General features: G+C 40.2%; 1 protein-coding gene and 1 non-coding gene across 4 annotated transcripts in view; both read left to right on the top strand.

The window, feature by feature from the left end:
- KDM4C (lysine demethylase 4C) overlaps positions 1–27046 on the top strand; it is a 346173-nt gene that overhangs the window by 265463 nt on the left and 53664 nt on the right. For 2 of the 3 annotated variants that reach the window (XR_012495714.1, XM_019727138.2), the window contains one exon: positions 20792–20977. Coding sequence is in view for 1 of the 3 variants with exons in the window: in XM_019727138.2 (XP_019582697.2) it covers positions 20792–20977 (186 nt within the window). In the remaining 2 variants the exon portion in view is untranslated. Of the gene's footprint in view, positions 1–20791; positions 20978–27046 lie in introns of those variants that run through there. The other variant, XM_074330450.1, reaches the window with a different exon arrangement.
- Positions 24755–24828, top strand: TRNAT-AGU (transfer RNA threonine (anticodon AGU)). Its single transcript has one exon. It is a non-coding gene; the product is annotated as a tRNA-Thr (tRNA).

The raw sequence follows: 27046 nt of genomic DNA, 5'->3' as shown, positions 1-27046 counted from the left end.
GGTCCCAGATTAAAGAACACCCAGAGAAGGCACACCAACATTGACCATGAGCAAGAAAGAAACATTTTGTGGTGTTAGCCGCTGAGGTATTGGAGATTGTTAGTACTGGAACATGAAAGGTGATGAACATAAATCTGTTGGCATATGCTTTTGGAAAATGTCACATAGCATCCTAAAATGTATATCAGGGCCCACTATGTTCATACCGTAGGTGTGTGCTTTAATAATAGTTTCAAGCGTCGATTATGTCTTCATGCAGGTTTCCATGACCATTCGTAAATCCGCTACCATAAATGATACCCAGTGCCATGTCATGTGTATTTTAAACAACACTTTCACTTATGAGCTGTGTGATCTTGGTGAAGTACTTGAATGGCTCTGTGCCTCAGTTTCTTACATCTGTAAAATGGGAATGTTACTATTGCCTATCTCATGGAGTTTAGAGGACTAAATGTATTATATAGTATGAGTAACACCCTCAAAACAGTATCTGATATGTTGTAAATATTTATTAAACTTATCTATAAATATTTAATGAATGCATACCATGTTCCAGGTCCTCAGCAGTTTATAAGGGCTTATACGGATGTACAAGAACATATTGGTTCCAATGTTCTTGGAGCTCATAGGTCTAGGAAAAGAGATATGTTTAAAATTTTTGAATTGTGAAGAGGTGAAGTGCCACAAGAATGGCCATCGGGGAGATTAACCTCATTTGGAGGGTCAAGAATGGATGGCCCTGAAGCAATGACATTTAAGAACTAAAAGATGAGTAGGTGTAGCCAGGATGAAGATAGGGATGGCAGAGGACCTTATCCAGGTACAGGGAGTGGTATGTTCAAGGACCCTGAGGCAGGAAGGAGTTAGGCACAACAGCGAACTGAAGGAAGCCAGTGGGGCAGGCACATGAGAGGGGTAGGGGCCCAATAGACCACGGAAGGAGCCCTGTAGCAGTGCGGCCCAGGAGAGAGCGGTGGCCTCTAGGGGGTGTCTTGGCCAGGGTCGTGTGACTGGGCAAACACTGATTTTCTTCAGGCCTGCTATTCCTCATTTCTAAGATAAATGATCCTTTCAGTTCCAAAATTCCCATTCTAGAATTTTTCTTGCCTTTTCCTTTCCTCATTTCAAAGAGGCAGTGAGGTTGTGCTGAAAGTTGTTTCTAATAAACTCCACTTGTTTAGAGAGAACGAAGAGGAACAACCAAAGGGGCAAAATAGGCTCTTTCTGGTCTGATGCTTAACCTGACTTTTACACTGTGAAATACGGAGTCATGATGTCTGACCCGCGGCAGCTCTGGGTCCTTGGATGACATTTACTTTTGCTTGAGGATGGCACCTTCGTGAAAGCTCCCGCCAGACACAGAAAGGCGGGAGTTAGGGTTATGGTCCTGCAACCCTCCTCTGTTCATAGGAGGGTGGGCTTTCTAACGTTGTTTTCCTGTTGTTGTGGTTTTCTTCTCAGACTGCATGGTGAGATAATTTTAGCATTTATAGAAAACGGTGCATCCTACTGGGCTTACACTAGTTCACCCCTCCTGAAGTGAATGGAGCATGCAGTGGAGCAACTTCATTTTTTTTCTTCTCTTATTTTTCATTTTTAAAAAGTTAATTCATCTCTAGTACATACGAATGCTAGAGCAAGCAGGAAAGTTTTAAAAATTGTTAGGTAGTTCTGTATTTTAACATTCCATTGGCCCTAATTGTGAATTCCTGAGTTGGGCCACATGGGATTCTGGTTGTGTGTCCTTTAGGTACAGTGATTGCTGCAACACGAGTGTCAGAATAGTTGTTACTCTGTTGAGTAAATATGTCTTCTGTCACATAGGGAAATAATTATCCGCATTTGTGTGGTGTTCCTCGGTAGAATCTTTATAGGAAAGTGAGGCTAGGGGAGATGGGAGAGGCCGGAGAGTCCACTTTGGAACTGGCTGGTCTAAGAGAGACACCCACCCTCTCTGTCAGTTCCAGCCCCTCCCTGTCCCACCCGCCACACTGCCCTGGGGCAGTCGTGCACTGTCCTGGTCAGCCTTCTCTCCTGTCTGAGCTGCCATCAGATTCTCTTCCCCTTGGACAGCTCTGTAGCTGCCCCGAGAAGACTCCTGGGAGCCTGGACTGCAGGATCATCTAGCAGGCACATCCGTACCCTTTGTAAGGACAGGTGCAAGGATAAGTCATACTTTCCCCTGAAGTGGATCTGCCTGAAAGCAGGCCTACAGTCTACAGGTGTTTCTGTCCCCCTCCCCCTCACAGTCTCCCGCGTGACTCTCATTTGTCTCTAATCTCACTGGGGTACCTGCTCCGTAGTGGAAGACCTCTGGCACACTAAACAGAGGAATGATGCAAAACGCTGGCCTTAGTAAAGTTGAAAACGAGAATGAATGGATGTAATGTAATGACGGTACTTATTTGCAACTCAGGTGGCTCCTTTTGACAAAACTGAAGGCGTTAAAAGAGTTTTGAGCATAAAAGTATCTTCAGATAAAATTCTGTGGGGAAAATGGACTAGAGGTAATATAAGTTTAAAGAGAATAAGGAATGCTATAACAATTGTTAAAGAACCACCTATTGTTTTATTTTTTTAAATGATAATGGAGGTATCAACTCACCATGGTATTTAGAGATAATATGTTTTATTTCTAAATGTCAATATTTAATACATAAGAATTATATAACTTTCACAATTATTTAAAGTTACAATGAGAAATTTTACATGTTTCCTTAAAATTAAGTAAAGGAGTACATAGAGTTCCAGAATTCTCTCTGCTTCTGGTTCTGGAAGGAGGCGGGTTTGGGATGCCACAGTGGTTTCCAAGTTTGACTTGGGAGTACGTTTTAAAAATACAGATTTTTGGTCTCCTGTTCAGAGCTATGAATCAAGTTCTAAGTGGGGGATGGGGCCTTATTCTTAACATGATTCCCTCATTCTCAGTGACACTGGCGCAGACAACCCCAGACCAGTGTTGGTTCCCCCGTGTCCATGTGCTTCTCCTTCCAGGCCTGAAGCCCTGCTTTGTCCTCCTGGGAAGGACTCACAAGGCAGGAGGTGGCAGATTGCTGTGGAAGTGGTGCGGTGGCAGACATTCAGGTGGGAAGGACACGGAGCCAAAAGTTCCTGGGGTGATCACCCGTGGAATGGGGACCTAGCACAAAGGCTCTTTTGTCCATTCCCTTTTCGGGGGGTTCACATCCTCTCCTGAAATGGCCTTTGCCTAGCCTTATCCAAATGTGGCTTTTTTGATCTCTCCTTTAAGAACTTTCAGTTCTTTATTGCAGTTTTCTAGACTTATTAATCAGGATTAATATTGGCCCAAGATCTACTTGGGATCAGTCAGAAAACATTGAAAACTATTTGGCTCCCACAATTCGAGTCCATCAAAAAATCAGAAGCAGTCAGTGATTTCCAGCTATCCTTCTGGGTCTTTTGATGATTAAAAAACCCCTCAGAATGTGACATGTGGCTGTTATGAGGCAGTATGGAATAGTCTGAAGGGTTTGACTTAATGGACTGAATTTACTACACATTGCTAGGGGTGCATTGTCTTTCTTTTTTCTTTCTTTTATGTGAGAAATTTGTTGCCGTTTCCTGTGTCTCAACAAGATAAATGAACTAATTTAAAATATTTTCCACGCCTCATCTGTCCACTCCACAAGCTGTCAATGGGCTTGGATTGGGAGTCTGTGTGCCAGCAATCCTCAGCCAGAGAGAGCACTGTTACTGGGAAGAAAAGAATGTCGTTTCCATAGCAGCTTGGAACGCCTTTGCAAACGTGCTTTCACATTCTTGCAGGATTGGGTAAGAAAGTCGATATTTGGTCGAGCTTTCAAGAGCACATTTGCTTGACTTAAATGAAGTCGTTACAATTTTTTTTTTTTTTAATTGAAGAGGTGGGAGAAAATTTTCAAGAACTGATGAAGGGAAAAATATTCGACACAAGTTAAAAACCAAAACAAAGAAAGAGGAAAAATATTGGCGTTATTAAAATTTAGAATGATAAACATTAAAATTGGAAAAAGTATTTTCTTTCAAGATGTTTCTAATTTTATATATTTTAATATATTTTGTGGGTTGAGTAATTTTTAAAAAAGGTGGAATCTTCAGGTTTATTATTTTTTACAGTCTCTCGAATTGTCCTCCGTGGCACATTTAAAGGAAAAATTGTACACGGAGCTTCACAGTGGCATCCAACTTGAAGGCATTTTCATTCTCTTTTGCATCAGGATCGAGTTCTTCACAGCATTTACTTAGTGTTTTGTGGAGAAGGCAGAGCGAAAGAAGTGATAAGTTGGAAAGCATTTTTACTGTTTCTGAGATAGTACAGACGGTTTCCTTTTGGAATTTCTGAACTTTTTTCTACTTAATAATACATTTTAATGAGTCTTTGGGGGAAGTCATGACTTTACTACAGTGCTTATCACAGCCCCCTGCTCACAGGACACAATACTCTTGTGAGGTATAATATTAAAATCATTTCTGGCTAAAAGTGGATTTTGGCTTTTAGCCTAACACTGAGCAAATAACCTTTCCAGTCCAAGTTAAATGTTCCCATAAGCTCCTTAAAACCAAATTTTCCTTGTTAAAAAAAGTTACTGAATATAATTCCCAAAGGGTAAGGTATGGAAGCTATTTAAATTAGACTTAAAAAAAAAAAATCCTTCCCATGATTTGCTGGCTTAGCCTTTCTTTTGCTAACAATTGACGGATAGTACTTTGCTAGGTTTGAAGTGAGAGGTCAGAATTCTCTCAAGGGAGTTGATGGTCCATCAGATGGGTCCAGTTCCTTAGCGTGAACTGTGGCTTAAAGCAGAGCGCAGCTGCCTGCCACCCAGTGCCAGTGTGCCTTTGTTAGGGAACCACTGCAGAATCTCTCTCAGGCCCCCATCTTTGTTCTTGGCTGAGATCTGCTATTGTCCAGAACTCTAAACCCCCAGCTCCTACATTACACAAGGCCAGGCTTTCTATGGCTTCCCCAGTAGGTTCCCCAAGGTAGATGAAAATTTGATAGATGCACTTATAACCTCTTCAGAGCTTTCTGTATGAACTTGACAAGTAGATTCTTTCTCCTAAATATTTTAACACACAGCCTTTAAAATGACATTTACCTATTCTAGGGTCATTTTTGGACAGCAGCATGTAGCATGTAGTATTTTTATTTTATTTGAAAACATCAGTTGGGGTTTTGTAGAAAAAAATAAAATATTTATCTCCCAGCTTATTATCAGCAGGGAGGAAAGACATTCTTGGATGGATGGAAGGTTCACTGGTGGAAGGATTCAGGAAACTATTTTGTGGTAAAGGATTTTCTTTGCACTTTTTCCTCTAGTCAAGTAGATTGCTTGTGAGTTCTTGCTAAGAAAAATAATCTCTTTGGTGCTGCTTTTAATTTGATCACGTTTAAAATGTTTTCAGAAGGGGTAAATTTCCTTTGCATTAGTGTCTGGTGTGGTCAAATGAAGGAATGGCTATGGAATGGGCTAGATTTGTTTTTATGGTGCGCGCTTTGACCTTTCCAGAGAAAGTTCAGTACAGTGGACCAGTCAAAACAATAGCACCATTTTCAGTTGACTTTGAGATATGTGGTATATCTCCCCAACAAATACAACTGTTCTAAGCATATTTTTATTTGACTAATGTATAAAAGTTTTTGATTCCTGTGATACATAACCAGTGTGCTCAACTGTCACTTTCAAAAAATAGGCACAGACCGTAGTATCACCCAGTCATGATTTCTCATATATGGCTACTGATAACTACACTTTACCTGCAAAGGGAAGAATTAATGGTACATCCATCCTGTTCTTCTTCATTAGGTAAAAGTTTGTAAGATAAAACATAATCCTGGTAGAGCATAGAAGCATTTTATGAGCAGGTGGGCTGAGCTGTGAAAAGACCATCATAAAGCCTAAAACCTGGGGGAAAAAAACAAAATCCTCTACTGCTTGGGGGCTCTATCGTTAATCTGATCCTCTGCTGAGTTCATGAATATTTCAAGTGAACCTGAACAGGTGACTCTTTCTTCCCTGGGGGCTCTCAGATGGTTTCCAATAGAAACTTTTAGTGTGTCACTTTCATAGGAATAGCTCTAACCCAGTATAAGTTAAATGAGGTCTGAATTCACATGAGAGAGACAGAGAAACCCTGTGTGGCATTTTGTCCAACTTCACACAAGTCTAGTAGTAGAATAATTTTTCCATTCCACCATATAGATGTTTTTTTTAAAACTAAAAACTTAAAATCATTTAAAGGAAGATTCTTTTTCCTTCTTGAAGAAAGCAGAAATACATGTTCCTTATACTTTAAGAAGGGTCTGTGAGCACAAAAGCTAGTGTCTTATATTTTGATAAGTGCTAGACAGACACATTTTAGTGACCCTGATTTAAAAAAAAAAAAGTTGATTAAACATGGCTAGGGTAGAAAAAATGAAGAAACTACTTAAAATCCTGGATGAACCCTGAGCCTGGTAAGGAGAGCTTTTGTTCCCCCTTCCGTCATAAAAATAAACCTGAAAAGCTTACACTGGCGATGAAGAGTTAACTTGTGATGATCACATCTGCCATTGGAATGGGAAGCTGGGATTGAAGAAGGAGCACCCCTGCTTGTCAGCAGGACAACAGCAACAACACACGGCACTGAGTGTGGCTGAACAAGGGAACTTGGGACAGACTCATCTGAGAAGAGTTTTGGTGCTTCTCCTGACACGGGGCTCCAGCCACAGGTTCAGCGAGTTCCGCCACGCTGTTTTGTGAAGATTTGTTTAAAAGTCACACTCTTCGTCCCTTGGTGGTACGCTCCCCTGGTAACCGCTGTGATCTGTTTTTCTGCCGCATATGTGTTGTATATTCAAGCCCTTGTGCCTTTTGCTTTGGCAACCTGAAAGGAACTGGTGTATTATCATTTTCTGTTCTTTCTTTCTTTTTTCCCCTTATCCTTTAAAGAAAATAGTAACAGTGGCCCTGTTTGTACAGCCTTTTATGTTTAGAGAACACTCCTGCATCCATTATCCCATTAATTCCCGCAGTGATCCTGTGAAGTACAGCTGTGGAAACGAGGGCTCAGAGGCACATGGGCATACTCGCCCAGGTACCCTGCTCTTTAGTGGGACAGTGGAAGCTCCCACTACATTCGTCAGTGCCTCTACTCTGGCAGATAGGGGGCAAGGGCGTTACATTAGCCTGAAAATCGCTCGGATACCAGCAGGCAGTGTGAGCCTCAAATCTCACCTTTACAGCAAAAAACAAAAACAAACAAAGCAAAAAAAGAAAAACAAGAGGGCTTGAACTCCTCTTTCTGTTTCCTCATTTCACATTAATCTGTTGAGGGCTATTTAAGGCGGATTCCAAAGAATAATATTGTTTCTTTGTAATTTACCATTGAAAAGTACCACTTTGGACTCAATATGGAAGCACTGAAATATATATATGTACACGTACTTAGACAAAAGCAGTTTGTATTTTATTACCCTGAAGCTAGACGAACTCCCGTTGCATGGAGCAGCTGAAGGACCTCTCTCTTTATGCTTAGGCCTATACACAAGAGAAATAAAGGTGTGAGAATTTCAGGATGAGCTGGGTTATCTTCATCTTTTAAAAAAGTAATGTGGATGATAGAAGACGACACTTTAGTTTTATGATTGCCAATGAGCCATAATATAAGCAGTAAATGTCTCTCAGAGTATGAACACGTCCTTCCCACATCTGCTTGGGTAATTCACTGTTCTGTTTGAAAGGATCTCACAGAAATGGAATTTTTAAATATTGAGAAAATTCCATTAAGAAATAGAGGGAGAATGAAAAGCTCATTATAAAAGCCAACCCACGAATAAGTCAGATGTGGCCTAGCATCTGAAAAATATTTACTTTTTAATCGAAACGATGTTTTAAAAGAAGTTAATGTTTTCACCCTTTGGCTGAAGAGTTAATTGCTGGGCTAGTTGAGTATCTGTTTGAATGTGGTCAGCCAATTTTTTTTTATGGCAGAGAATATTGTAGATAATGTAAATAAGGTATTGTTATTTTCATGAAGAAAACTGCATGTCTGGAATTACCGTGTTTCCCCCAAAATAAGACCAGGTCTTATATTAATTTTTGCTCCAAAAGACGCATTAGGGCTTATGTTCAGGGGATGTCATCCTGAAAAATCATGCTAGGGCTTATTTTCCAGTTAGGTCTTATTTTCGGGGAAACAATGGTACTTTATTCCTCTGTTGCAGCTACACCTTCTTAATGACCTGTTTATGGCTAGTTGCAAAGTCAGGGAAACTGAGTGTAATACATTGTGTCTTTGGTTCACTGTGCGAGCAAATCTACCAGTTCTGATTATGAACCGACAGGAAAGTAAAAATAGCTCTATGTCATGGTTTATGCCTTATCTTTTATTATTACTGTAAAAATATTAAAATGACAGCCTTAAAAAGGAAAAAGATAAACCCAATTCCAGTAATCTAAACATGATGTTTTTCATTTTTTCTTATTCACTGAAATCTCTTTTGACGTGTGTGCATGGTTGTAATCTCTGTGTTCATAGCGACTGTAGACATTTTTGATTATTTTCTGTCGGGGATTCCTAACTCTTAAGTTTTTCATGGACTCCTTTGGCAGTTTTTGGTCAAGACTGTGGATCTATTTTCAGACATTTGTTTTTAAATATTTAAAATAAAATATGCAGGTTTACAAAGGAATAATATTGAAGTGACTTATTAAAATATTTTTAAAATTTGTGATATGGTAACTTGCTTTTCTATCAGTGCATTCAGTAATAAGATGTGGCAAACCCATAGTTATATAATTATGAGCATAAATATTTTGCAACTGTCTGTGGATCTGAAGGTGGAGAGGAGAGCAGGGCAGTTGAGGAATTTCATACCCGATGGTCCCTGTTACCTGGGTGAAGGAAGAGGCTCGGTTGTCTTTAGCATGTGAGGAATTGGGCTGGGGTTGGAGAGTGATATTTTGGAACAGATGGGGCAACATCGCTTAGCTCTTACTATTTCTCAGGTACTGTGTGAAACCTCATATGTGTGTTATTTCTTTTAACCCTGAGAATAGCTTCGTGAGGAGTAATTGCTGTTGTACTCTTTACTTGACCAATATAGCAACTAAGCTTGGAGAAATTAGCCACAAGTAGATCATTGAAAACATATTGACCATTTACTAGTCCTCAAAGGAAGTCTGTTTAAATCATCCAGAAGCAATATCCTGATTAGTAATGCAATGCAAAGCCACAATGGGGACGGCGTTCGGATTCAGTCCCAAACCTTTGCCCAGAGACTCTTTTACTGCCTGTTGTCCACTCCCTAATTGGGAAAGATAAAAATAATATATCAAGTGACTGGAAACCCTAAATTTGACTTCTCTAGAAAATGAATCCCCAAACTCACAGTTAGGTGACTTTTCTCCTGAAGCAACCATCTTAGAAACCTGAATAGAGAATGGTGGTTGTTAGGGGCTGCAGGAGAAGGGATGGGCTCTGAACTGGACAGTCTGTGTTCACACAGGGGACCGTACCCCGAATCAATTCTTCTCAGGGCCACAGTTGTCTCCACTGGAGAGGTTCTTCCTATGAAAGGTCACCTAGGACATGTCTGCTCTGCATTGACTTTATAGCTTTTCAGCACTGCTCCCTCAGTTGTGTTTGGAGACATGATGCTGGGGTATTTTAACTTAAACATAAATTTTCTCAATGTGGTCTGCTGCTGGAATAATTGAAAGTCAAGAGGCAAAGAGGTTGGGGTAGGCCACAGACAGAACAATTCATAGGTGACAGTTTCTAATAAAGGTCAGGTGTATTCCGGGTCCTTGGGACAGCTTCTGGTATTCAGAGCAAGAAGCATGCCCCAACAGAGCAGCTTGTGTAGTTACCAAAGAAAAATGATGAGATCTCTTTATTTTTCCTTTTCCCGACCACTCAAATAAGTACCATTCATCAAGATAAGTATATGCAGCAAGAGTGTATGTAAATGTTCATTTAAACTTAAAAAAAATGCCGGTGGGGAGTTGGATAAGAGAAAGGTGCTTAAAACCTGACTTGTGGGACCTAAGTCCTTTATTGCAGATTAGTGAATGGGAGATACCTTTGCTGTTCAGTCCCAGACCTCACCAATGAATGCAATTTCAGTAAATATACTGAAAACAGGGCTTTGAGAAACCATACACATCTCTCTAAGAAAACAATGAACAAAACAACACTGCAACTTTCATGGGATTGGATGTTTGCACTGTCTCAAAACAAATATTACTATGGATAGTTCGTCTTTATCTTTGATTTATTCTGTATTTTTGGTCAGATATCTTTAGGCCTTCAAGCTCAAGGCCAGAAATAAATAGATATGTGTCCTAATCTATGATTTGATAATACCAATAGCAAATCATATCTTATGTTCATAATAAATAAAGAATTTTTTTTTTTTGGCCTGTCCTTGGAGCAGTAGAAAGCTTATCAGTCAGCCTACCTAAATTGTGTCAAACAGGAAAATTGTGTTTATTTTTAAATTTTACACTGGGAATTAAATGATTAAAATATTATCATTTCTAACATTAATTCAGAGATCTAAAAAAATAGAGTCTAGACATCCTCTTAAGTTATAAGTCACTTTGCAAATCTCAGTAAATTTTTTGTAGGTAGAGAGCACATACATCAGTGACTTTAGCAGGGCCCAATTGTACCAAAAAAGACAGTGCCTTTTGTTAAAAAAAGTAATCAGTAATTCTAAGGTCAATTAAATGCTTTATTCAGGGAGAGTAAGACTATCTGTTTGATCTCTTGTAAATGATAATTTCAAATAATGAAATGTCCTCTAGGAAACAGGTGCTCTTTAATATTAAGAAATAAAAAGAAATAAAAATGCAAATACGAAAGTACTTAGAGAATATTTATTTTGTAGTTTAGGAAGCTTGCTTTCACTGCCCATCAGCCGAAAGATGTTTAGTGACAATAAGTACTCAGAATAATATTTGTTCTAAAGCTCTCTGTATGCTGTAATTGTATGCCCCTGTTGCCCTTTAAATTTGAAATAAACTTGAAATGAAGGATGGAACCCAAACAGGCTGTTAGAGAAGTAGAAATGATAAGTGATTGATTTTTTTCAGCAAAGATAGCATCACCTATTTTGTGATTCAGCAAATGCTGGTATATACTGTTGGTGAAATGCCTCTTTCAACATGAGATTGTGATGTTGCCTTTAATATTTACTTTATTTACAAATGCTGCTTTTATGTCTGGGTTTTCTGACAGCCCAGGTAGTAAGTGCAGAGGTGAAGCTCTGCTTTCTGCTGAGGGGCTTTAGGCGAGAAGGGCAGGAAGCATTCGGAGGCTAGCTGTTTTCCTTCACATGCTTCTTGCCCCTTCACTTCTCTTTGTTCTTGCCATGTTATTTTTGCTGTTCCTGTGACTTCCCTTTGTGCCTGTGCTGAGCTAGAATTCAAAACCAGGTCTTCCCAGTCCATGCTTCTAACTACTATGAAATACTGTCCACGTAGGGAAGACAGGAGGAATGTAGTATTTGGTCAGGGTTCTCCCCAGATACTTAGTTTGTACACTGTGCCAGGTGTCTTTGATAATAAGATGAATAGAATTTGTCCAACCCCAAAGGAGCAAAAGATGGACAAGCAAAGAGACATGTCTGACCAACAGACACTCTCAGCCAAAGGTCGTTCTGATTTTCCGGATGCTTCGGAGAGTTGCGTGGTTGCCTGAGGTTTAAACCTAAATCACTCAGAGAAGTGTAATAAAATAGTCCTATTTTCCATCTGAAAATCAGCTGCCACTACTAAGCCATCGTCATTCTTGCACCTTGGCTAGTGAAAGTGAAGTTCATGTCAGGGTACCGCCCAAGATCTTCTGAGGTCTTGCCTTTCTAGCCTGTCATCCCTTGGCTGTGCTCACACTTCTTGACTCCATTTTGCCTCGTGGTTTTCCGCCTCTGAGCATTGTTGCATCCATCTACAATGTCTTCTTTCCTTATCCCACTGCATGCGCACTGGCTGAAACCTGCCAGTTCTTCAAGCGAGCTCCAAGCCCACCTGCTCTTGCCGGCTTCCCTAGTTTTCTGAGACCCTGCTGGGCAGCTGCACTGAGCCTTGGGGCCGCCCTGTGTCCCCACTGCTGCAGGCTCAGCCAGTGTGCAGCAGGCATGTCCCCAACAGTCTCCAAGGCAGTGCCTGACCTGGTACAGAAGCATTGCATGTAGCCAGTGAATTCCAGGAAATTAATTGAGGAAACTTAGGACTGTGGAGAAACCGCCTTTTTACTACATATGTTATGAGTCCTCAGGAGCCAACCTGACGGAACTGACCCAGCATTGCCTGGACTTGGTGACTCGTGGCCCTCACTTCAGAGTGGTGCACAGGCACCTGCCTCAGCCCTCCTGCCATGTGACCTGAGCCGTCCAAGCAGAGTAATACTTGCTGATTTGTCCTGTATTTGGTGTCCCTTAAGTGACTGTCATGAAGTTCATCCTCTATTGCCCCTCTTCTAGATCTCAGTAGAAGAACAGTGGAAGTGCTGGGTCGAGGTAGGTAACCAGCTGAGTCGCATCTGCTGGCCATACCTTTGTTCCGCTAGTCCAACCCTTCTCTCCTTCCAAATCCAGTAGCACTTTTTTGTCCTGCTTATCGTGATTACCACTGCAAAGCTTTTGTCATGGCTAGTTTTGTATGCCAGTTTAAGCTCCTTGAATACACAGATTTTATCTTTTTTATCTTTGTATCTTTTCCCCCATTTTTCAAAATTCCCTTTATGTAGAAGATACTTAATAAGTATTGCAATGGCTGAAAGAATGTATCAACACATACATAATAAGGAAACAATCATTCGTTTACTCAGTGGATATTTATTGAGCACCTACTATGTGAAGTTAGTGTTCCGATGCTAAGATTAAAAGCTTTTTCCGGCAAGATTCCTTCTTGGTGTTCTTCCCTGTGGTGTAGCTGCTGATTCATTTTTCATCCAAAATGAAACAAAGTGGGATTGGGCTGTTGACCAGTACTTTTCAGAAGAGTTCATTGTTAATTCGTCACTTTATGTCTGAATTGCTTTGGCCTTTTCAGTTCTAAAATTCTTTTGTGATTCTTGTTTAACCTTTCTCGGGGCCACCAGTGACTCTCTAGCCTTGTTTTGAGTAAGTGCAGTCTTCGCTCTTACCCTCGCCACCTCTGCCAAGTCTCCAGCTCTGTCCTTTGGCCTGGCTGAGCTCATTCTGCTTGATTTTTGCCTGCTGCTTGATTTTTGCTTAGCTTCTCACCTTTTGCAGGATGAATCTCACCAAACAAAAAGCAGTGAGATAAATGGCTTCTGATGCATATTATAAATAAGGGTTTAATTCAACACACTTGACAGCATGAACCATTTATTTTAATGCTCTCAACTGGAAGTGTAGAAAGAACTGTTCTTGGGGGTGGCTGCTAGCGAGACAGGACTTAGGAGCTGATGCATGCATATTCAGAATTGAGTTTTACTGTACCATGTCTGCTATTTGTAATATCCCTGGACAGCCGAGCAGAGAACAGACCAATTCTGTGTGGCTAAAGTGGTGTGAGACTGCATATGAATTGCTGCCTCTACAAAAGCAGCTCCAAGCCTCCCCGCAGTGAGCGTCAGTCCACTGCAGACCTGGGATTTCCATGTTCTCTTTTCCCTCCCTCTCTAGCTGCTCTTTAGCTCCCTGGGTAAACTGATTTCTCTTGGTATCAATCTACTCCTCACTCTGCTCCTTCTGACTCTTGCTGTCATAGGACAGCTGTTGCATTATGCTTTCCTCCTGGCTCAGTTTTTCCTCCCGGCTCATTGTTCCCCCAGCACTGGCCAGTTTTGGCACATGAGTGATTGACATCATGAATACTGACGAGCAGCACGTAAATTTTCTGAGTTTAAAAAAAGAAAAGGAGTCTGCTTTAAAACTTGTATTAAAGAGTTGGAGCACATTGAAACTTTTAGCCTCAAACCTCTGACTTTCCTGCAGCAATGGTGACATTCATTGAGTCCTGCATTATTCCCTGTTTGAATTGGGAACGTTGGTTTGCTGTGTAGTGCTTGGGGAAAAAGTGTCTTTGGAGAGCAAAAGGAAAAAGGAATTAGCTAATGTATCATTATCATTAACTTATTTGTCTGATAGGGAAGGACTAATTAAAATAAAAAGCATTTGTGCCTGTTTTAGAATTACCTATCTATTTATGGAAGAAAAAAGAATCATAAAATTAGCAAAACAACAATAAAATCGCACTACCAATCACACCAAAAGAAAAAAAAAGGAAAGTGGTGTGCTTTGAACCTTGAACTTCTTCACAGCTCATCATTTCTTGATGCCCTTTGCCAAGTTCTGTGCTGAAGGAATCTAATGATACACAAAGCCTCATTGCCAGATACTTCATTAATTCCTCAATCCATTAGGAGCCTTAATGGCCTATGCCATTGGAATAAGTTTGGAAATCCAGTCCTCCAAGAAAGTACCGTGCTCTATAAATCATACTCGCCTAAGAATTCTCGCAGCCCTTGACGGAGAATAGATGAAAAAGCGTGTACTTCCTGAATTCCCTTATTATTGTAGGAGGCTCTCAGAATAATCAACACCCTTTAATTTAACCCTTTAGCCCCCAGCCCACAGTTCTCAAAGTGTGATCCCTGGGTCATCAGCACCCCTGGGAACTTGTTAGAAATGCACATTCACTGTTGCCAGCCCAGAGTACAGAAGCTCTGGGGGTGGGGCCAGCCTCCCAGTGATTCCCCAGGCGGCTTAGTTACATAATGAGGGTCTTTATTTCACTGTTGAGGAAATAGATGAGCAGGTCCATCACTTTGACCAAAGTTTTGTGTGAATTCAGTTCAGTTCAGCAAACATTGACTGAGCAGCTGTTATGTCTCAGGCATCCTTACTAGGAAAGCGTAAAGGAAAATGACACCTTAAAGTCACTCTAGTGTCACCGGTGACAGCGTTTTCTCGCCAGGCTGGGTTGGTCTCCCTGGACATCAGTCCCTCCCTGACTCTGAGCGATGCGGCTGCCCCATGTGACTTCTCACACCGCTGTTAGTCATTGCCATCCGGAACGTGGCTCCTCATCCCTTTCACTAGCACCTCGAACAGGGAACTGCAGGAAGAATGGCCCTGTCTTTCTGAACCTTCCCTGCTTTTAAGTGCCTGATAATCTTACTGTTCACCAGCTCCCTTCTATTTCCATCCCTCTAGAAATTGGCGTCGCCTCTATCCTTATCCATTTTTAGACCGAGGCAGCTGCTAGAGAGGTTCTTTCCCACACAAGACAGACTGTCCAACCCTGACCTTGAGCTAAATAGAGTCCTTCTATTTGGAGGTAGATACAGACTCTCTGTCAACAACCGGCAAGAAGAGTAAAAGACACTCAAAATTTACCTTCCTCCTAATAGCCATTTCCTTAGTCCAAGTGCTCACCATCCTGTCTCGTGTATCCATGGCTTCCTTATACTTTCTTTTCCCACCCCTTTATCCTTTATACACCTTGCTGCTACAGTGATCTTTCTTAAATACTCATTTTATTATTTCACAGCTTACTAACTTCAAATATGTGGCCTATGGCAGGGGTCAGCAAACTAAGCAGTGTGCTTGTTGTTGTGAATAAAGTTTTATTGGAAGACACTACCCCCATCATTTGCAGATTATCTGATCGGTTTTGCTTGCACTGCAGTGCCAGGGTTGAGTAATCGCAACTGGGACTGCGCGGCACACAAACCTAAACTATTTATTATCTGGCCCTTTAAGAAAAAGTTTGCTCTCCCTGGTGTATACGGTGAAGCTGAGTCTTTTTACAGTCAATATAATTACTGATATATTTGGGTTTAGTTCTACTGATTTACAATGGCTACCCTTTGTTCCTAGTTGTTCTGTTTTTCCTTCCTTTCTTGTTCTTGTTTGAATTTGTTATTTTTCCTTATTCTGTTTTTTGTGCACCATTAGTTAATTGCTACTTTTACCCTTTCCCAGACAATTCAAGAACATTAGATAGAATATTTAAAACTTTACTTTTACCACGTTCTCCTTATATGCTACTATTTAAATTTTCTCTAGATTTAAAACCCAGAAGACATTACTATTATTGTTTATAAAGTCAATATTCATTTAGTTTTATCCATGTGTTTAGCATTTTGGTTCCCCTTCACTTCATGCATATTTCTGATTCTTGAATGTAAGAAAGAAAAAATCGTTATGTTTGCCCTCACATTTGAATGATAATTAGGGTGACTATAGACCAAATTTAATTTTTTTTCAGCAGTTGGAAGACATTGTTCCATTGCCTTTCAGCATGCACTGTTGCAGATTAGAGATCTGATGATCAACTGATTTTTCTCTTCTCTGGAAGATTTGGGAATTTTCTCTTTTTTTTTTTTTTTTAAAGATTTTTATTGGGGAAGGGGAGCAGGACTTTATTGGGGAACAGTGTGTACTTCAGGACTTTTTTCCAAGTCAAGTTGTTGTCCTTTCAATCTTAGTTGTGGGGGGTGTAATTCAGCTTCAAGTTGTTGTCCTTTCAGTCTTAGTTGTGGGGGGCGCAGCTCAGCTCCAGGTTCAGTTGCTGTTGCTAGTTGCAGGGGGCTCAGCCCACCATCCCTTGCGGGAGTTGAGGAATTGAACTGGCAACCTTGTGGTTGAGAGGACGCGCTCCAACCAACAACTGAGACATCGGGGAGGCAGCTCAGCTCAAGGTGCCGTGTTCAATCTTAGTTGCAGGGGGCAGAGCCCACCATCCCTTGTGGGACTTGAGGAATTGAACTGGCAACCTTGTTGTTGAGAGCCTACCGGCCCATGTGGGAATCGAACTGGCAGCCTTCGGAGTTAGGAGCATGGAGCTCTAACCGCCTGAGCCACCGGGCCGGCCCCAGGAATTTTCTCTTTTTTATTTGAGGTTTAAGATATGTCTGGGTTTTTTTGTTTGTTTGTTTGTTTTGTTTTATTTTTGATTAATCTTGCTTATTGGGTCTTTTTTCAGGTCCAGAAATTTTTTTGTTATTTTCTGTTTTTCTGTTCTTCTGTAATGTCTTTTAGAAAAGTAATAGAACATTTAGATCGCTTCTGCATATTGTTTAACATTTGTGTTCCATTTTCCTTCTTTTTCATATTTTCTTCTATGTTCTGTACAATCTAGAGGCTCTGTCTTCCAGTTGCTCATTTGATCTTCAGGAGGCTCCAATATTCAGCACATCTTGCTTTTATTTTATTAGTTTCAGGTGTACAAAACAACATAATGCTTAGACATTTACACCCATCACAAAGTGATAACTGCCCCATCCCCGCCAGTCTACTACCCCTCTGACATCGTATATAGCTGTTATAATTCCATTGACTGTATTCCCTATGCTGTACTTTACATCCTGTGACCATATATGTATTTAATTATAGTTGACACTCAATATTACTCAGCTTTAGCTTCAGGTGTACGGCACACATCTTGCTCTTTTTTGATAATATTTTTATATTCTTAGAAGTGTGTGTAGTTGTTACTGTTTTTTTAAATTGATGGGAAATATTTGGGAATCTCTATCAAAATATGTACTATGCCTCTTTTAAACTCATCTTCTGTTTCCACTTACCTGACTCCTTAAGTCAGATACTCTTCTAATTAATTTTTATTAATTTTGGCACCTCTCTTTTACGGGATTGGTTTTCCTTAAACGTTTGTGATTTTTAAAGTATCTGTTGGTATTTTAGTGGCACATCTTGGATGCACTGACTCCTTTCTCAGCCTAGTGAGGACCCACTTGTCTTGTTGGTGAATGATGGGTCAGATCACAGGTCTCAGATTCAGATCAGATCAATCAGATTACCTCACATGCTGAAGATGATTGGGAGCAGGGTGGGACATGGGCTGGCCCGACAGCTGGGTAGCTTGTCTTTTTGGTATTTACTTCCACTCTTGCCCAAACTGTCCCCTCAGAGACACCTACTAATAGCTTCGTGCTGGGGATCTGCTGCTTGGAGTTAGTTGCACCCTTTCTTGTTAGTGCTATTGAGGTTTCATTCTTTTCCCTGTATCTTTATTTAGGGTTGGGGTTGGATGAATGGTAGCAGAGGCTGAGCCCACCATCTTGATCCAGTCAGTCATTGTGTTTCTTTAAAGCCTTTTTCCTTCTGTTACCCCTAAGCATAACACATCACACTGGTCATTCTAGTTCCGTATAGCATTTTGTCCTTTCATAATGCTTATTCCATTGTAACTTTCTTAAGTGTCTTATTTGTCTCAATTTTTGCCTTACGGAATTAAATTCTTCAGCCCAGACGTGTGTGTGTGTCAAATTGCAACAGATGTTTTCGCCAGGGTAGAGAACAACTGGTTTAGTAGCAAGTGAAAATGGGGTTTGGAAATACAGCAGGTCCTTTCACTCAGTGTTGTTTCTTTAATGTTGATGAGATGCTGTAAGAACTTAACTCTTGTTTATATCAATTAGCCTGTGGTAAAATTGGTTTTGTTTTACATCGTTTTGCTTAAAGTCGCAGACCCTATCAAGGAAGTTAATTGAGGACTTACTGTACTACGTAGACTGTACTGTAGGACACAGAATGGTTCCCCTACCGGGTTTTGTGGCGTTCTCTGTCTCAGCCGGAATCTGTTTGCTATGGAAGTCAAACTTCTCAACCTGTGAATAAACATATCCCAAAGTATTGAATTACAATAGTCTATGGTTAGGTCAACTTTCTAAGGATACTGGTTCTTTCCTTAGAAATGACTACCTCTGGTTTTCATCAGAAAAGAGGGTACTTTCATTACTAGATTCCAAGGCTTGAATCCTCACTGGGCTTAAGTGTATTCTGTCTCTTTCACCCTGTCTGGAGGGCCTCTGTTTAGTGAGGAAGTTAATAGTGGAAGAAGCTGAGAGTTACCAGTTCATTAATTATTGTTAAAATACTCTTTCCCACGCTTAAAAAAAAATCCTGTTTAATTAGGAAAACAGGAAACAATTTCTCCTTTTATGCATCTGTTAATAACTGAACTTATGCAAATGCTGACCTCTGTGTAGTATGACTAGGTTTTTAAAAGATTGATTACGCCTGGGGCTTCTGATAGGAGTTTTTGCTATTATATCTGTCATCACATTTCGAATGATTAGAACTGTTAACAAGATACCAAAATACCAAGAATTACCAAGAATGTACTGAAAATGATACCAAAGAGATTTCAAGATAAGATATTAGGTAATGCTTTTATTCAGATTATAATGGGTCTTGTTTTAGTACCATGGTGTGTTCGTTTTCTCTACCACCCCGTGTAATTTCTTAATCAGCTAAGCCACATCCGTAACCTCCCACTTAAAAATGCTTAATTGTCCATTGAATCCAGATGTGTAGGAAGATCAGCTAAATGTCTAGAATGCAGGGCCCTTATGGGGACTAGTGAGAAATAATATTGGTCAGATGGACCATGAAAGAAGGGCCTTTTTATAAGCTTTCCTCTTCCATCTCATGCTGTTCCCTCTTTTTCTGGAATGTCTTGGAGATAAGGAGAAGCTATCGAAGGACATTAAGCAGGGGACGACATAGGATTTATGTTTTAAAGAGATCACTCTGGCAGGCCTGGGGAAGATGAATCACAATAGAATGAAATAAAGAGATGGAGAGACCAGTTAGGAGGCCATTACTATGCTGGGCAAGATACCATGGGGAGAGGCAGAGGCAGTGGCCATTGGTGTAGATGGGTAGGGAGAGATCAGAGCAAGATTAAGGTGAAGAATCTATAAGACTGAAGTGGCTGATTAGATGTGAAGGCAAAGAGAAGTTAGAAGTTAAGTGCACATCGATTCTTGCAGGTCTGTGATAAAATATTGCAGCCCCCAAAAGGCATTGAGTTTAAATACCTTTTTTGTCCAGGAAAGAAAATGTACCTATAAAAGAAGAGCAGTTCTACCAGCATTGGATTAGATGGCAGATCTCTTTTATCATTAGGAATGAAAAGTTGAGCTTTTTGATCATTCTGTTTCTTCTGCTTTCTAAACCTGACCCTATGTTGTTATACAGCCCTTTTTTCCCTAACCCTCAAGTATCAGTTCACACATCTTATATTTAGTGAAGCTGTTTGAATCTTCCCATCTCTCATAACAATTGTACTAATGATGTTTAGGGCTAATTGTATGCAATTTAATTTTCAGATTGTGGTAATCATTATTGCTGTTTTTTTATTTTCATTCTCTCTTCCCCAGGCATAGGCAGCTATAGATATTCAACAAAATTATGCCCTTTGGAATGATTTTCAATTTTCTCACTTTGGGAGGCACATTTTTTGTGTCAGTCATGAAGGGTTCAGATTTGGATTATTAAACACTTGAACCCCGAGTTTCCACATTGGACCATTTAACAGTTTACGTTTACTTGCAAATGGAAAACTTAGCCCATCTGTGTGCTATTTGGGTATTTTTGAAGACCTTATCTAATTTAGGCGAGTATGTGCCTGTCCTCCAAATCCATATTCTGTCTCTTGATGTACAGAAAGGCCTGCCATGCCGGAAATAAAAGAGAAGTAGCTTTAGCTTTCCTGGGTGATTTACAGCAGCACCCTTTCCTCAGCTCTGTGCCTAGAGAACCATGTGCAAAATGGTTCGGCTTTCCTAATCACAAGAAGTATTTCAACATATGTCTGGTAGTATGTGAGTGTAGCAGTGTATTTTCTTGAAAGTATGCAGCTTATAGTGCCACAATTGCTGTCACTACTTGGGCCCCTGGAGAGTCAGGACTTGTTGATGTAATGAGCTTTTTTCATCTCTAATTGCTATTATTCTGTGAAGTGTGGAAGTTAGCTGAGTCACAGAATTGGAATTGATGCTCTTCTTTGTTTTAACCCTCCAGAAATGCATCTTCTGCAGATACCGGGTTAAGAAAGTCTCCGGAGCCTGTATCCAGTGTTCCTACGGCCGCTGCCCAGCCTCCTTCCATGTCACATGTGCTCATGCTGCCGGAGTGTTGATGGAGCCTGACGACTGGCCATACGTGGTGAACATCACGTGCTTTCGACACAAGGCCAACCCGAATGTGGTAAGGCCTGATGCTAGGCGTGCATGTAAATTTCCTCCTGGGTTAGCACGTTCCGCTCTGTAATGTTACTCATTGTTGACATGTCTAGACTTGAGGTATGGGTTCTTTGAAGGCAGGGATTATACATTATTATTTACTCATATTTGCCCAGGACCCTTCAATGTCTGGTGCATGCTAGACACAGTAAATATTTATTGGGTTGAATGAGTGAATGAACCGATGAATGAATAAAACTTATTATGCCTGTTCTGGTTTTGGGTCTGTATACAGGGCTGCTGAGTATGGTTGTACAGATGGTGCTCTGCACATATCCAAGGTGAGGATGAGATCATTTCTGAGTAGAGAGTGATGTGAAAGCACCATCCGAGAGATTGTGCAGTGCTTAATGTGTGCAACTGTACTCTCTAGACTTGGGGTTTAATTTCATCTCTTCTGGAAGAAACAAAGAGAGCAACACAATAAAGGGAGACGGAGGGTGGTCATGAACATTGGGGCCTTGCTTCCTGAGATGGGATAAGCTAGGGGAAGCATGGAGACTGTGAGAGGACTGTGGACAATCTCAGAAAAGCAGAAATGTCAAAGAGAAGTATAGAGATCAGTTTTTTCTGCCTTTACCATCTTACTCAGGACTGAATCTATTTCTGGGAAAAGAGTGTTTGCAACCAAATTGCACGTGAATTTAACTATAATTCAGTTTACCTGTCCTAAATGAATGGAATCTTTCCTCTGTTTTAAATGCTTAGAAAAATTATGACAGTGTAGAGATGGTTGCTATGCCTTTGGTAGCTTTCCAGTTCACCGTAATTGTTTTTGGCTGCCAATGAGGAAGCTAACACATTGTAGCGAAGCTCAGCTTTGCTAACTTGCTGCCCTTTGTTATCCCTGGGAGGCTTGGCCACAGACTATTTGCAGCCTAACATGTTTGTCCTGTGTCTCTGATAACCTCCTGTGAGCAGCCTGCCAAGTCGTCTGGATGGGCTTGGGGAGCCATGACCCATACACAACAAATGTCCCAGCTTTTTAATAATTCCAGCAACTTCCATGGCCGTCTTGAGAGATACTGGATGTTTATGGGTTGGGAGTCTGTGTGGTTGTGTGTGAAGGTACAAATGTACAAAATGACATCACCAACTGTTACCTCTCAAAGTTATTTTCCATATTTTTCCATTGTTTTTGGTCTCAAGTAGCATATTCATTTGTGGTGTTGCTTTAGTTTCTTGAGTTCATGGGCTCTTACTAAGAATATTGTTGTATATTCAGTAGAAAAATATATTTCAGCAACTGTGAAAATGTTACAGTAATAAAGCATTGCATCACTGTGTTGCTTTGCCATTTACAACATTCAGTCAACAGCATGACCTCATTAGATGGCACATGGGATGCATTTGAGATGTGAATGAGGTCATGACCTCTGGAGGGAGTCAGAGAAGTTGGTGTTCACACTTAGATTCCGCCAGAAACACATGTGCAGCCTTATGCAAGTTCCTGTGTCTGAGCCCCGGCTTCTTCCTCTACAAACAATGGCATACCTACCTCACCGTGTGTTTTTAGTCCATAGCACAGGGTAAGCCCTCAGAAAATGAAAGTTGTATTACTGTTTTCTCTTTTTACAGCTACTACTACTGCTTGCTGGCTTTGCTATTACAATTCTATGTGAACTCGGACACATGAGTAGTATTCTTGCTTCAAGGATAAGAACCCTAAGTTCAGAGAAGTTCAGTTCCTTGCCCAATAGATTCAATTAATGAGTGGCAGGTGCTGAAATGTAAATACCTTTTCAGCCCACACTCTGTTATTTGTTGAATTCTAAACTGCAAACCTTGAATGGTGCAGGAGGTGTTCATCCATGCTTGAGATCATGCATTGCCATTTTAATATTCTGAGGTTCTGTGGTTACTGTTGATTATATTGACGCTGCTATTAAAGAGATCCAGGTGTTTAATCAGGACCTCATTCCTTTTAAGTATGATATGATCGGTCAGCTTTATGTTACTAATGTGTTTCATAAATGATGAAGAAAAAGAAAATATTTGATTTTGAGGTGATTTAGAAACGACTCCCCCATTCTTCCCCACAACTTTAAGCTTGGTATACTTTACAAAGGGTGGGGAACACATCACGTAATTTATAGCATTACATGTGGCAGTTTTTTTTTATGATGGGAAAATTTTAATGTTTGTGAATTGCCTTTGCAAAGTTCTCTAGTGGGAAGCACTACGAGCACTGGATTTCTGAAATATGTTCCTGTTAGCTCTTATTTAGCCATTACTCTTCAGTTAGACTCCAGGTATGGATTCCTCCCCAAAATGTCTGACAACTAACCAGAGGGAATTCATTGAATCTAGCAACTTGGGTTAAGAGCATTGTGATTTTCCCGATTGCATTCAATGGTCTTTCCTTTTCAAGCATAAAAAGTTCAAATTCACCAAGCCATTTCTCTTTGTGTAAATGTGAATGCTAGGGGATATGCTCCCTTAAAGTTGGAACTGTAGTTTGTCTATGTTCTCAACCATGCCTTGGTTATTTGGGAGTAATGGGCAATTGCTGAATCATAGCAGTGGATACTATAAACTTCAGGCTAATTTGGTAGCCTAAACCTGTCATTTTCCAAAGAGAGGATACCTGTACAATTTAGGTAAGTGAAGTCTAAAGCTACAGTTACTTCAATAGGGTCTCCCTTTTTACTCACTGTAGGGTTTTTGTTTCCCTTATTTATTTATTTTTTGTTTTGTTTCTCCCAATTATTTGCGTTTTGCATCAAAAAGGACTATTTTAAGGCAAATTCTACTCTTCCTTCAATGCCATGAATTATTTTAAATATACTAGTTTATTCAGTGTTACTGAGCTTTGGGTGTAAAATCATTCTGCATAATGGTATAAAAATTTCATCTGATTTATTATCATGTGCTCTTTCATCAAACAGTAAACATGCTCTGTAATTAAAAAGATACTATTTGAAAAAATTAGGTAGCTTTCAAATACTTAAGGATAGAAGGGAGTATGTAGCAGAAAGTGCATGGCTAATCCCTGTTATTTTAATCTAAATTTTAATATGTATTTTTTCAGTGTTTTTGTCAAACGTATTTTTTTGACTGGTACTAGCTGTCTTTCAAATGTAAGGTTTCATTGATGTGTGCATATGTGTGTGTGTGCACATGTGTTTGTGTGTAGTGTTGTGGTACGTGACCACTCTTTGCCATGACCTAGGATGACATATTTCCTGACTCTATTTCTGAAGGTTCCATTGGATGCATTCCTAACCGATTTATTCACATAAGTGAATGTTGCACAGATACTTGTGAGGAAAAGAAAATAACACAATAAATAGTGAAATGGTTTTGAAACTGCGAGCCTTGAAAGCATATTCCTTCTCTAAACCAAACAATAAACTACTCATAAACTACTTCCTGCGGAGTACAACACCACAAGAGGCCATCTCCTCACACCTGAGTGAACTAGACAGGTGTCCAATGGAAGAGATGCTTGAACTACTGAGGGAAACAGATCAGAAAGATGGCATGCACAAATTTTTTTCCCCGAGAAAACTACTTCCATAAACCTTCATATTAGATTACAATATTCCATATATACAGTGTAATATCACTGTAATCACTTTTACTTTATGCGTTAATTCATTGCGATGAATAAGGCCTTATCTTAATACCCTCTCCTCACAGAAAAATGACATTTGAGAAGTTAGTTTCCTTCATAGTTCTCTAGGTTGTGGCTATCAACATGCAGACAGGCACCCATTCAAAAAAGAGGAAGAAATGGGGCGGCCGGTTAGCTCAGTTGGTTAGAGTGTGGCGCTAGTAACACCAAGGTTGCTGGTTCGATCCCTGCATGGGCCACTGTGAGCTGCGCCCTCCTTAGGGGAAAAAAAAAAAGAAAAAAGAGGAAGAACTTTTATGGAGAAAATACCCTAGTGGTCAAGATTTTTCCTTGTATTTTTTTGTTCAATATTATTTCAACTAGGTCATACTTAACCAGTTAATTATTTTAACCTGATGATTTAACTGGATGTAACTAGATTAATTAGCATTTTGTATTTTTATTTCCAGCAACTAGCACTTGGCCATTTATAAAAGCTGCTTGGTATAAATTTGTTAAAAAGTCTCTAATGCTAGGGAATGGGATTAGTGAAGAAGGAAGAGAACTAGTATTTATTGAGCATCTTTTAATTGCGAGTTGGGTATTTTACATGTGCATCTTATTTCAAGGTAGTGTTTGTTGTTGGTATGGATAATGGAAAGTAGTGGTTATATTGGCTTCTGTATTGGTACCTCTCACTCTGGACGTTTCTCTGTTTCTTGCAATTCTGCCTCTCTAGGTGTCCTTCATGTTCTGTTCTGGCAGTCATCTTAGTAATAGACTTGAGTCCTTGTTCAGTACTTACTGACTTCGTTTTCCCAGCCTTTGTGTCTTCAGGCCAGCTCCCCAGGCACGTTCAGTACTGCTCCTTCCCTGCTATCATTCTGCTGGCTCGGGACAGGAGAGGACACACTGACTGCACAGGGTCTGGTGAAGGGCTCAGAATAAGGCACCTCTGCTGGTTAAAATGCGCTTCGATAGCTAACATTTGGGTGGGAATACCTGTCACCACTAACTTAATAAAACCTTTCCTTGCAAAGTATGCAAAGACTGCTCTCACCTTGCCACCATGTGAAATAATGGATGATCAAGGCCCCTCAATTCTAAATCCTAGAATAGTAGTTCTTATCACAAGAAAATATGGTATAGTGTGCTATACTTTTAGTATCAATTATTGAGAAAACACATAATGACAAGAAATTAAGATATCAATAACACTATTATGTGAATTCATTAATTTTAAAAGAGCCTGCAGTGTTTCAGATTTATTAGGAATTGATAGGGAGAGACCCCAAACACTCATTCCCACTGTAAAGTCCCACTTAATTAGCCAAGGATTTAGAGATGTCATAGAAATGGTTTGTCTAGAAAGGGTGGAAGTCAATGCAACTAATCATAATTAAACTTTGCCTGCACCCTGTTTCCCTAGTGAGCATATGCAGTTGCTTGTGTGTAGGGTACTGCCATATCTGAAACAAAAGATACTTTTGCTGTTCCACAGGCTTTCATACTTGGGACTCATTCAGGAAAACTGATTATCCATTTTTTTCATTTAATAAAATGTTTATAAACAAGAAGCTGTCCTAGTTATTAAGCCAGAATCAAAGTCAACAAGATGACATACTCTACTAGGGGAAGAAAGTAGACTCACTTTCCAGATGGGTACCTGAACAATATCTCCTTCCAGCTTTCTAGAATTCTATAAGGCCTGTTTTACAAGAGTCTACCTATGGCTCTGGTTTATGACTTTTAATCCAGTTAATTCCAATAGACATTTGGGTTTGGAGACCAGAATTATATTTCACCATATTGTGTCCCTTCCACCCCTAATGGGTGGTCACAGGATAATGGTTTTGTAATCAGGCAGCATTTAGTTAATTTACATCAGTAGGTAGGACTTTGCTTAGCTACACTTTATATTATTTAACCCTTTTGAACATTATCATGGATTATAGCATTTTATTGACCCAGTGGGTACCAGTTGATTGTAATTTTCTTCTTGATTCTCTGGTCACACTTCGACCATGTGGATTCAAAACTAGGCAGTCTGACTTTGAGCCCAAACTCTTAGCTGCTATACTCTATTACCGTAATAAGATAGGTTAAATAAAATATGAATAAAATGTTTGGGGAGCCCAAAGAAGGACACCGCTACTTCTGTTGGGGACAATCCGGTAGAATCACAGAGGAGGTAACATTTGTGCTGGTTCTAAAAGGAGAGTTTGAGTTTGTTGGTAAGATAAGAGTAATAATGATGTTCCAAGTAGACAAGATATATGTGCATGAACTTCTGCAAAGGCCTGTTTATCTGGAAAGTTGAAGAGTTCACTGTGACGGGTGTAGGACATGTTGGGGTTATGGAGGGCTCAGGGAGAGTGATGATAGGTTACACGAGGCTGGAGAGGTCAGGTAATCAGACAGTGGAAGCCTTGTATTCAGTGCCCCCCCCCCCATATGTCCCTGAATTAATATAAAAAA

This window comes from Rhinolophus sinicus, linkage group LG04, assembly GCF_036562045.2.
Source record: "Rhinolophus sinicus isolate RSC01 linkage group LG04, ASM3656204v1, whole genome shotgun sequence".
NCBI lineage: Eukaryota > Metazoa > Chordata > Mammalia > Chiroptera > Rhinolophidae > Rhinolophus > Rhinolophus sinicus.
Note: the sequence above shows the minus strand (reverse complement) of the source record. Positions and strands in the feature narration are given on the sequence as shown.